The sequence below is a fragment of the Gadus morhua genome, chromosome 14, assembly GCF_902167405.1.
Source record: "Gadus morhua chromosome 14, gadMor3.0, whole genome shotgun sequence".
Classification (NCBI taxonomy): Eukaryota; Metazoa; Chordata; class Actinopteri; order Gadiformes; family Gadidae; genus Gadus; species Gadus morhua.
Window position 1 is genome coordinate 10490204 of NC_044061.1, and position 12555 is coordinate 10502758.

General features: G+C 41.1%; 1 protein-coding gene across 1 annotated transcript; it reads right to left on the reverse strand.

The window, feature by feature from the left end:
* Positions 1 to 7550: 7550 nt before the first annotated feature.
* On the reverse strand, positions 7551 to 10401 carry LOC115558664 (beta-1,3-galactosyltransferase 1). The gene is made up of 2 exons (XM_030376978.1): positions 10098 to 10401; positions 7551 to 8901 (listed from the first exon to the last, which is right to left on the reverse strand). Exon 2 carries the CDS (start codon positions 8896 to 8898, stop codon positions 7783 to 7785), a length of 1116 nt encoding a protein of 371 aa, XP_030232838.1. The 5' UTR covers positions 8899 to 8901; positions 10098 to 10401; the 3' UTR covers positions 7551 to 7782.
* Between the last annotated feature and the right edge of the window lie 2154 nt (positions 10402 to 12555).

Sequence of the window (12555 nt, forward strand, 5' to 3'; positions counted from 1 at the left end):
CTCTGTCATTTGATATGCTTGCATTTTTTGCTTAAGCTCCTAAGCAAAATAACATAGCAATCGTACACAAGAACTGAGGGTTTGAGTAAATGCAGTGCCCAACCTAGACCATGAAACTCAATCAACCATGCTCAGTGGAGTCCACAGTGATTGAGGATTCAATAGAAATGTCCCTAATGTTAAGTGGCAGGGTGTTCTTTGGTTAATGGAGCTGTCTATGAAGGTGAAACAATTATTTATACTGAACACACTGATAAAAGAAGTGTTCATAATGAGTTAATGAACACGATAGAGCTCCCACACTTTTTTTTTATAAAATAAAATAAATTGCTTACAATACTGTTTATAAAACCTTCTATGGTAATATTAATGATACAGTTTAAGAGACAATTTCATTGATTGTATGATATATAGCTTCCAAAAATAGTAATTATAGATAATAGTATAGATAATAATAGTAATACCAATTCAAGAAACGTGACTAGTCTCCAAACAAACATGTCATCATGTATTGTGTGTGCATACACAAGTACTACACTATAAATATGACTAAATATAAATATTCACACTACCACATTTGTTATACGTGAAATTGTACATAGCAGTAAACACAGTAAATCAACAGGTATAAATACTCACAATTTAACACTTGAAGGGTGAGACTTTTTCTTGAACTCTGACCTCCTTAAAGACAGAAGACAGACAGCAAGTGGCTGTCACAATAGCAGTTTAGAACTCTGGCAGCAGAAAAAACAGACCACGCCCTCTCTCTCTATCTCTCCTCTCTCTCTCTCTCTCTCTCTCTCTCTCTCTCTCTCTCTCTCTCTCTCTCTCTCTCTCTCTCTCTCTCTCTCTCTCTCTCTCTCAAGCACAATCATGTTTGACACTTTATGGTGTTTACAGTTTGGTTGTAGCTCTCTAGGGCATCCAAGATCCGACAGTATACCAAGCAATCAGCATTTTGTCCCTCAAGGTGTCCTCTAAACAGGTGGTATTAAATTGGTTCATCACTTCTCCACCTATGAGAGGCTTATCCTGAAGCTGAAGTCGAAAAGTGTCTGCCCCTTGCCAGACCCCTGGACCTCCATAGACTTAACATAAATCATGGCCACATGGCCCCTCCAATCGTGGTGTGTTTGTTCTCAGGGGATAAGATTAAGCATGTAGCATGCAGGACAGACAGCCGGGTCCACAGAGCCAAGGTTCTGTGGAGCAAAACTCATACAAATAGGATTTCAGAACTTAGCCTGCTCCACAATGCTGCCAACACAGGCACACATTTACACCGCAAAGCTTAGCTGTATTTGAATTCACTGGGCAGCGCCATGGTGATATCAAGACTGTAGCCTTGAGGTCAACATTGTGGGGGACACAATATTCTTGGAGGGTAATGTTCTTTTCAGTTAACCTAATAGCTGTTAGTGGCCTAATAATTTCTCAATGCAAATCAAACCAGCTAATAGGCTAACTGAAATAAAACCCTGACAATGTCTAGGTATGGTGAAGGGTGATGTAGGGCAATTTTAATTCCAAAGGCTTAGCTGACTTTATCAGGTGCAAAGAATCCTGGATCGATGAAATAAATGGCCTTTAAAAATAAAACTCTCTGCCTATTTATTTACGATACATTATTCATTCACAAAGAAAATTGGTGGCCTAAAAGGTTGAATTTTTCCTAATTTGTTTAATTAAGCCATTAAGATCGATTTCCAAAATATGATTTTTTATTCCTCTCTTTAGTCACCTTCATCATGGGTGCCTAAACTTATTCATAGCACTGTAATAATATTATTATCATTTATATTACATTGCTACGTTTTTTTTGTTTCATTAAATGGCAGGGATAAGGGATGTTTGAAGAACAACCATAACCCAAAATCACATCAGAATCCACAATCAACAACAACTAATCCCTAATGTTTATTTGAAGTCTAGAGATTGTGGACAAGATTAGGCAAATTGTTCTTTTAGATTTACATATTTACAAATCAATTTGGTAGCCGGTTGGTTTGCCCTCTGCTGCACTCCTTTTGTTTTCTTATCTCTTCTCTCTCCTCCTCTCCTGCCCTCTCTTCTTCTCTCCCAGGCTCTGCAGGACTTTTAATTATATTATACTTTTATCTGGCAGTAATTATGAAACAAAAGTGTTTTAACTTTCGTAACAAGCTTTTCTTTCGTTCATATGAAGATCGAGGACAAATGCCATTATGATGAATACAATTGTAAGTTTATTTTAATACAAGAAAATAAACTTCTAAAGCATGGAACACTTTCCCCAGTAATCTAAAAAGTGTTACTCTGTGATACTTGTGATACTTTCTCACGTGAAGTGAAAAAATGGATTTTAAGTAATCAGTCTTGTCAGCACTAATCATTATTCTGTACTCTCTGCATATGTCTATTTTTGATATTTTAATTGTGTGTGTGTGTGTGTGTGTGTGTGTGTGTGTGTGTGTGTGTGTGTGTGTGTGTGTGTGTGTGTGTGTGTGTGTGTGTGTGTGTGTGTGTGTGTGTGTGTGTGTGTGTGTGTGCATGCCTGTTGTTATTTTATCCTATTTTATTCTTCTTACCTGCCCAGGGACTGCAGATGGAAATTAGCTTTTAGCTATAATCTGGTACAATTAATCTTTTTACTCCACGTAATTAATTGAACCTTGTACATGGTCCCTGTTTCAAATAAATCAATAAAAATAAATAATAAAAATAAATTAAAAAAACAAGTACCACGATAAAAATCATTTTTACAATTTGAATGCATTCAAATATTTATCGTTGTTACGATCCCTAGTATACACAGTGGCGGTTTTAACATAAAGGCATTTAGGAAGGTAGGCAGCCATTTAGCACTTTGAGATTTCTGAATGTAGGGTGCTCTATACATTTAATATATAATTTATTATTATTATTATTATTATTTATTTCGGCCCCCCATAGTAGGGTAGCCTGGGTATACCCATGCTGCCTTGCGCGCAATTTCATTTCACGCTGCCAGGCAGCCTGGATTCCATGGTTCCGATTTTCGCCTGAGATAGGGAACCAATCACAGAACGGGGAGGGACGGCAAGACGTCCCAATTCAGGGGACGCATCCTTCGAAGGACGCGGTCTATGAAGGTGTGGCCTTCGTAGACCGTGAAGGCCGGACAGAAGGCCGAACAAACGTTTTTAAATGAGACGGTCTGCCCTACGGAGCATTTCAAGTTTGCGTAATCTCGCAAAGCCAGACCAAACTACAGCAAGTAGAATGCGTAAGTTTGCGTAACAAGCCGTTAACACCCTTTACCTTGCGTGATGACGCGCCGCTCCTGTCACCTAGCAACCCTGACAGCTGCGGTTCAAACCGGACAGCGGAGGAGAAATATGGAGCCGTTTTATATAACCCATTCAGAGATGTCCACTTTTGCTTAGATGTCCACTTCTTACTTTATTCTTACTTTTATTTTATTGTATTTTATTCATAATTTTCTATTTTTTATAATATTATCTTCTATGCTTGCAATTTATATTTGTACGGAGCACTTGGAACAAAACAATTTCCCCCCGGGGAAAAATGAAGTTTTCTGATTCTGATTCTGATTCTGATTCTGATTAAAATATAACGTTAATTAGTTTAACGTTATATGGCTCGTGTAAATGAAATTGAACTTTGAAAATAAATGTAAAAATTTAAAATAGTCCCAACTTTATTTTAATACAAAAAAATGTTTTTACATAGTTTTGTCATTGAACAATGTAATTTGCTGCAACTGCCGCTCCGCTCTCTCTGACTGAAAAAAATCCAACGCGCAATGAATCTTGGGATACGTTGGGCCGTGAAGGATACATCTGGGGCCTCATGTACTAAGGTTGCGAATGCACAAAAACGTGGCGTACGTCCTTTTCCACGCTCACGTTCAGATGTACAAAACGTGAAATGACCGTAAAAATGTGCGGTCCCCACGCCAGCTCCAGAGCTGTCGTACGCACGTTTCTACAGCTATTGTTCCTTTGGCGACACTTAGAGGTGACGCTGGGAAACTGGGAAAAAAGGTGAAAACAATGACTCAGAGTGATTTGCACATCAGAGACACATTAATGAACAATTAACACACCTTGCAATTATATGGGTGGCTATAAAAGCATGCGCAATGGATGAAGAAAATTGTTTTAAAAATGGCTGCGTTAGCGTTGTCAGAGGACATCGCAAATGGTCAAATCCGAAGGGCGCTGGAGACGCCGGGGCCGACGGAGGAGACGCCGGGGCCGACGGAGCAATCCGTGCCCTCTCCTTGCTTGTCTATTCAAAAATAAACATTTAAGTTAATAAACACGAGTCAAAGTCTTTAATATCCTGGCATCTTTACGCACGACTTATGTGTATTGCAAGCAGCCAATTGTATGACCAGTATAATTACAGCATTTATGACTTCAGCATATTTACCTTGGGGATGATCGGCGTCCCCTTCATGGGCTCCCACCACTCCGGTGAGAGCTGTGTCACCGATCAAAGCGGCCACTCTCAAATCGAAGGGGGAGAGTTCCCCCACTCCCGTCCCCCCACCTGTTGCGGTCACGCTTCGGCGGTGGGCAGAAACCCTCCGCTTCACCTCCACCTTGAGGTCTGACCACTTTTTTTTAATTTCAGAGTGTGTGCGCTGCTGAGACCCCACTGCATTGACGGCCTCGCAAACACACTCCCACTCACTTCTCTTTTGTTTTGCATTTATCCCTGTTGACAGGGTTCCAATAGCATATGCTTGCGCATTTCTACCTCGTGGAGCAAAATCTCGAGCTCAGACTCCGTGAAGTTTCGTTTTTTGCCTCTGTTCATGGTGCCAGGTGATCGGATTAAGAGGTGAATCTCAGGTCCAGAGGCCTATTTAAATGAAATTGCATATTTAAATGAGGGCGTGGACAGGGAGGAGTTTGGCACCTCGGCATGTGCGCTCAATTCCACGTTGATCGAGATGTACAAAAGAAACGTGCTTGGATCCATGCGTTCGCACACTTTGATACATCTGAATTTATTTGTGCGTAAGACAGTTTCTGGGTTTTGGCGTACGCCAAGTTTCAGTATGAAATCCACGCAAGTCTTAGTACATGAGGCCCCTGGGGTCTCATTTATAACCGTTGCGTACGCACAAAACGGGGCTGAAATTGGCGTACGTGACTTTTCACGCCAAGGTTGTGATCTATAAAAAACCAACTTGACGGGAAAATGTGCGCAGCCCTAAGCAAACTCTGACCCATGCGTACGCATGGTTTGGAGGAAAAGGAGAATTGGCGACACAGACGGTGTGGTGGTGAACTGAAGTCAGACCGAAGAATTGCAGAGTGAGAAGAACGATTATGTTTTATCATCGCCCTTCATCAATTTAATTTCAACCCGTATCATGCGTTAAATCCTAATCAGAATAATTTAAGTCCGCTGCGTTATTTCTCAGTTATAACTCCAGAAATATCTCCTTAGAATAGAAATAAAAAGAAATTCCCTATATTTAATCCCGTCAATCCATACTGTCCACTGACGGCGCGACTGCATGGAATAAAGCATCTGTCCAACATGTGTCAATAACATAATATTTTTATGTGACACTGTAAACACATGATCGAATGTCAATTAAATCCCAAGTGTGAAAAACCAAGCCACACTCATCACAATCGTTGTCCGTTACTCTTGATGCTTTTCATGACAAATCAGGCATTAAAAAGGGGTTATGTTCAAGAACATTTTACGTGGGTAATTACAAACTGATTATCCAAGGCGTTCTCGTCAGTCTTATTACCGTAACCCTATAAATACAGAGGTGAGCGCCGTGGTAATGCTGCACCATATGGCACTTCTGGCGGACCATGCAAATGGCAGGATTCGGAGGGAGAGGGTATTTAGGGACCATAACGATTTATTGGTAGGTTAGATAAAAATATGTAACTATGTCAGACCACTTCTTTTTTTAATTCTGGGACAGTGCGCTCCGTGCTACTGACAGAGTTCACTGCTGCAGCAACATGTTGCCACTCACTCTGCTTTTTGTTGTTGGCGATCCCAATCCCGTGACCGCCGAACAAAACTACCTTTCGGGCCTCCATCTCACCCACAAGTGTCTCCACTTCAACCTCCGTGAAATTTCGCTTTTTTGATTTTCTCAGTACTTCTGCCATTGTTTCCAACAAGACATAATACCGGCATCTGAGTCTGTTTTATATGCAGATCGCATTCATGAGGTCATTTGCATTGACCATTTATGGTTAAAAAGGGGCGTGTAGAGGGCGGAACGTGAAGCTGATTCAGCTGCGCACAATTGTAGTCAGTATGTGATTTATAAAGCAAAGATTGCGTACAGGTGTGCGTACGCAGTGTTTTATAAATCTGAATATTTTTTGGCGCACGCAAAACTTGGCTTCTGGGCGTACGCACATTTTTAGTAACGATCCTACGCACAGTTTTATAAATGAGACCCCTGGGCTGTTTCCCAATGTCAAGGAAGCATGCTCAATGGCCGCCCTTTTAAGGACGCTACGTCATAGAACGCCGACAAGCACTGTTCCAATGTTGAGGACACTCGAAAGCCGCGCCATTTTCGCGTCCTTTGTTTTTGAGAATTCCGAGATTTTTCAAGGATGCATCGCTGCATCCTAGATGAGCCAAAACGACCCACAATCCACTGCGTTCACACGCTGCACGGGATATAAAAAATGGTAGAGGGAAAGCAGTAGGCTACACGTTCAAATGTAAGTGAAGTTATATTAAAGTTTACAGAAATATTTTGTGCCGTATTGGTTTTTATAGATTCATCATGTAAATGCAAATAATGAAGCTTAAAGACCTGTGCCACTTTTCAAACGTTTTTGCAACTTCGTTGCTAGAACTTCGTTCTCTCTCTCTCTATCGTACACAGGATTTTTGTAGAATGTATGAAACCTCACCCAAACATAAGTCAATATTAATCTTGGCAATATTTGCTAAGTATGTGGCTGTTTGCAATAGTGATTATTCAACCATTGTTCAACAAAGATCATGGCTGGTGCAGGGTGAGTCTTTTTCTTGAACTCTGACCTCCTTAAAGACAGAAGACAGACAGCAAGTGGCTGTCACAATAGCAGTTTAGAACTCTGGCAGCAGAAAAAACAGACCACGCCCTCTCTCTCTATCTCTCCTCTCTCTCTCTCTCTCTCTCTCTCTCTCTCTCTCTCTCTCTCTCTCTCTCTCTCTCTCTCTCTCTCTCTCTCTCTCTCTCTCTCTCTCTCTCTCTCTCTCTCTCTCTCTCTCTCTCTCTGTCTCTATCGTACACAGGATTTTTGTAGAATGTATGAAACCTCACCCAAACATAAGTCAATATTAATCTTGGCAATATTTGCTAAGTATGTGGCTGTTTGCAATAGTGATTATTCAACCATTGTTCAACAAAGATCATGGCTGGTGCAGGGAGGGCTGGGTGTCCATTCACACACACACACACACACACACACACACACACACACACACACACACACACACACACACACACACACAGAACAGAGGAAACACAAGGATAGTAAGCGGGCAAAGCCGAAAAACATTTTGTTTGGGATGACTAAGCATCTTTAAAATTAATTATTAAAAACTACTGCAGTAAAACTTCATCACAAAGGTACTTGGTAAAAAAAATTGGTGGAGTTGTGGAAGACAATGATTTGATAATTTTATGATTTTTACATTTGCCTATATAGTAATACATGCCTTTTGGGGAAGACTTCAGGGTAAAATCTGGCAGGATGAAAAAGGGATTTAGTCCAACTCTCAGTTCTTCTCAGTTCTTCAACGTCAACAGTATGGACCTGGTCTCGAGAAGTCTTTCCAATTCTCTTGCACATCAGTGCTGGGTTTTATCGTGGTCGCTATAATCCTTGAGAAAGAGCAGCGGTTATACTTCAGAGGAAACACATGAAATTTATAATCTGGCGGGTCGGTGGGCACAATCTGCAAGTGTCTCATACACAATCCCACATAAACATCCTCAATGTAGACTGGGCGAACATGCCTGGAAGCCTCCACAATCTTCTTGGGAAGGTCTAATGAAAAGACATAGCCCAGGCCCAGGGCGTAAGGTGGATATTGGCTCTCAGGGTAAGCGGATGGCGGCAGGTACCATTTTGTGCTCTTACTTCTCAAAACAGCAGCCCCGTGGGCCACAAGGCCGGTCAGATAGTTCTCTTTTTTGGCTGTTGACAGCATGCTGATCAGGTTTGGCACATTGAGGAACATGTCAGAATCAATCTTCATGGCGTAGGTGGCATTTGTGCAATATGTCTGCAGCCACTCCATCATCACCATGGTCTTAATGGTGAGGTTCTTGTAGCAGTCCAGGAAGTCACTCTGAAGCAGGTCCCCATACTCCTTGCTCTCCTCCATCACCTGCTGCTGAATCTTTGCTGCGTTTCCCGCTGATGACGGGTGACCTAGCAGGAAGAACAGACTCACCACTTTATCCTGCAGCAATAGATTTTGATTTCCCCAAGTGTTGCGGATATTGATGCGATGAGCAGTGTTTTCTGGTCCCACTGGCACGATCAGAACCACAAATGGCCTAAGTTGATTGCATCTCTCCGGCTGGTTTATAGAGAAGTGGTAATCATATGGATATTCCACACTATATGGCCCCGGAGAAACATAAGGAACTGGTGCGGGCAACGCGGTTGAGGATTGGGGCAATTGGGTGGTATTCCCTATTCCCAATTCCCAATTCCCGATTTCCATAGAAGTGGAGTTTGTATCAGAAAGGACCTTTTTAAATGTTAACCATTTAGGTTTCCACTCATTTCCCCAGTCTGTTCGGTTTGTGCTGTACAAAATAATGGTCGCCGCCACGATGAGGATAAGCACAAAGCAGCGACGACATGAGCCGTAGCCCAAGACAGCTGACGTCCCACCGTGTTCCATTTCCTGGTTGAGAAAGAAATGGGTGAGATGGTGGATAACGCCTTTCTTATTGTGTCCCTGTATGATCATATTCATAAATGATGATACAGAGATCCTACTTAATGAAATTTTCACGATCATATTTAGTGAAAAGCATTACCCAAGCAGATATTTTGTTATTGTAGCTTGCAAACGGGTTTAATATCATAAAGAACAGATTTGAATACTGTCCTAATATTCCCTGCCTATTCAAAACATTGCAAGGTGGCAGGCTATAAACGTTCAATGACTCAGCAATAAACACAACAGAGCAATGACAGAATTTATGGTAATAGAAGACTTGTGACTAGGCTTGTTACCTGACATTAGCATCTCCCACATACCAACACATCATGTACATGGGTACAAAATAATTGGGAATTATTGAGTGAAAAGGTAAAAGCCATTTCACACTTCATTTTCAAGTTAACAACTCTGGTTGATGGTTGACGATATTACATTTTAATAAAGAAGAAAATATTACACAATAAAAATATTATAACTTAATTAGTTTTTTTGGATGCATGGCACCTTATGGCTCAATTGAAATACAAATGTAATAATTCCTTCAAATTGTCATATACCTTTAAGCACATTTTGAACAAATTTAATTTAATGCGAAAGCCATTTGACATTCCATTTTCAGAGACACATTGCCTAATTTTAGAAAAAATAAAAATGCTAATAAAAATTAGAAAATGGAAGAACATTGAGCCAAATTTAGATTACATTCTAATGTTTACTTTCAACTTGTTTCACTGACTTAGTGAAAGGTAAGATGGAAGGTCCATTGCAGTTTGAATTTCAAGTAATAGAGAATCTAATTAATCTACGCTAGCAAGAGAGAAAAATTGTGTTTCTAACACGAATCAGGGCAATAAACTAATCCAATTATACAAATTATCCCTTGCCCCTACCACTTGATATAATATTTGGCCCTCCAAAAGGAGATTCTTACCCCCACTGTTAACTTGCCAACTTACCATCTGATGAATAAGCTACCCAGGAAAAGGCCATTGTGAGCCTCGTTTTGATTATACCATATTCTTCTATAAGAATAAACAATGCTATTGCAAACCCAATTAAGATATAGTGACATCACACAATGGCGAAGCCTCAATTTGAATTTGTATGCCTAAGAAAAGCAAAAACTACAGATACGGAAAACAAATAAAACGTACCCTTGATCCTGCCGGCTCTGGAAAACACGATTACATCAATGAGAAACCTTTCTCCCTGTGTTGAAGTAGTGTCCAGTGTTGCATGCCTCTCCACCGGTAGGACCGGTCAGTCAAAACCAGTTTTACAACTTCCAAAAAGGATTAACACAACTTTCCGATGTTCATTTCATTCTTGATAACAATGTTCCTTTGAGCCATTTGCTCAAATGAACATCTCTTTCTCTCTTTCTCCCCCTCTCTCTCCCTCTCTGTAGTAGCCCTCAGGCATGAGGCACATGCAAATAAGAGTAAACATGGAGTTTTCCTATGCCCTTTACAATGGCCACACCTTTTTCTACTTCACCTTTTTCTAGGAGGTTGCAGCTCGATCGGATCTCGGTCTCAGGTGTGTGTGTGCAAGCCTCCTCCCTCCTCATAACAGCCCTGCTCAAAATTTCCAGACATTGACTAATCTGGATCAATATGGATATTTTAAAAATATGAAATTCGGACGGTACAATTATAATACAACTGAAAATAGCATTGTGCCATAGTGTGCCTTAAATAAGATAAGTTCAGGTGAAGCGGTAGAAATTTGTTTTGGGAGAGGTGAAAAGGAGTTATTGCATATAATTCGAAATCTGTGCTTGACACCTAATAATATGCTAAGGTATGGTACAACTGGTCAGACTCCAGTTAATAGCTGTTTTTTTTTGGGCAACGTCAGCTGGGGTTTCTCCTCAGCAACCATTTGTTATTGGGGTATGTGGCGTGTGGTGATGGATGGTTTAAGAAGCCTCACCTGGCCTGAGTCAGACTAATTAGCCTCTAGGGCTGGGTTAGGTTGCACACCTGTGGTGCATTGGGGAATCAATGCACACAGGTTCAGGCCCCGTTTACACGAAGAGAAAACGCAGATATTTTCACACGGTTTGGCCTCTCATTTACACGAAAACGCTGTATTTGTCACAGAAAACGATAATTTCTAAAAACTCCGGCCAAATTGGAGATTTCTGAAAACGCCGGTTACGCGTTGTCGTGTCAACGGGTAGAAACGGGGTTTTAGGTTCTGAAACGTCACATTATGCGCCAGAAAATGCTTAACGTCATATGAGCGCCCTATGATTACAGTTTGCTTGTTACAGGAAGACGCTCGTGTTATTCGTTGTTGTTGATTCTGAGGATTCTGATTGGCTTGCATGGCTTTATCCTTCTCCCTACACTGCCGCCCATAGGTTTGGCATAGTTTTAATGTCCCAACGGCGTATTTATCCGTTTTGATGTAAACAACAACTTTTTTGAAAACGATGTCGTGTGCACAATGTTATTTTTGAAAACGGAGGGGGGGAAATATTCGTTTCTATAAATACCCTGCTACGTATAAACGTGGCCTTAAGCAGCCATCACCACAAAGCAAAAGAGAGCTCTGACATGGGAAGTAGGCCTACCACCTGGGCTGACTTTAACCTGTGTATACATTCTCTAACCTGTGTCCTTGTGTCATAGAAGGACCAAACATGCCTAGGGATGGGCACGAGTAGTAAATTCCAAACTCGAGTGATCGAAGGAATTCCTCGAGGATCAATCGAGTACTCGTTAAATCAAATCTATTTTTAGAATGCAACGCATCTGCATCAGGAATAGGCCTGATGATGAACGGCAATATTACAAACATGTAATGCTTATTCTCCATCAAAACAGTCAGAGTTATCAGAGTATTCATTATTTATTTTTGCAAACGTTCAAAACACATTTTCCTTACAAAAATAAATATGCGTCTCACAATTTAAATCACGTCGAACCAAGGCCTGTAACAGTTTAAAAAAAACGAAACAAGTAGCCTAACCATTGCAAATAAATGCTTAAAGCTGCAAATAAAACGGCAGCAAATGGACTATGGAAATACTCAGCGTTGTGATCTTCTCTACACGCCCGGGATTACAGCTGCGTCTTGCGGCGGTGAAAATAGCCAACACACTTTCACTTTCACCGTTGCTGAGGGTCTGCTTTCCCGAACTCACCGTTGTGTTTCAGGAGCATATGTTGCCGCATAGTACTTTCTGGTAGCTCGATTTCGCTTGGCATATTTTACATTTTACCTTATGATCTCCTATTTCTTTGAAGTATTTCAATTCTTCGCTGCGGTTTGCTTTAACCGCCATCTCTCAACTTTTTGAATTCTGGCGTGCCTGCACATGGCACGGAACGCGCCATGGAAATGGATGCATTTAATTTTCTTTGTGCCCACGTCATGCGTTAGTGGCGCCGACAGAAAATGTATACATTTGCTTCAGAAAACTTTGTTTGTGTGTGTATATGCAAACTCGAGTTTGCCTGTCCACCAACCGAGTTCATTTGTAATGAGGAGTACTCGAGTAATCGATTCCTCACGCCCATCCCTGCCTACCTTCTGTCCAAGTGGCGTTTGCATCAAAATGTCTGGGGGCCATATCACATACAATTTTAGAACTGGTATAGT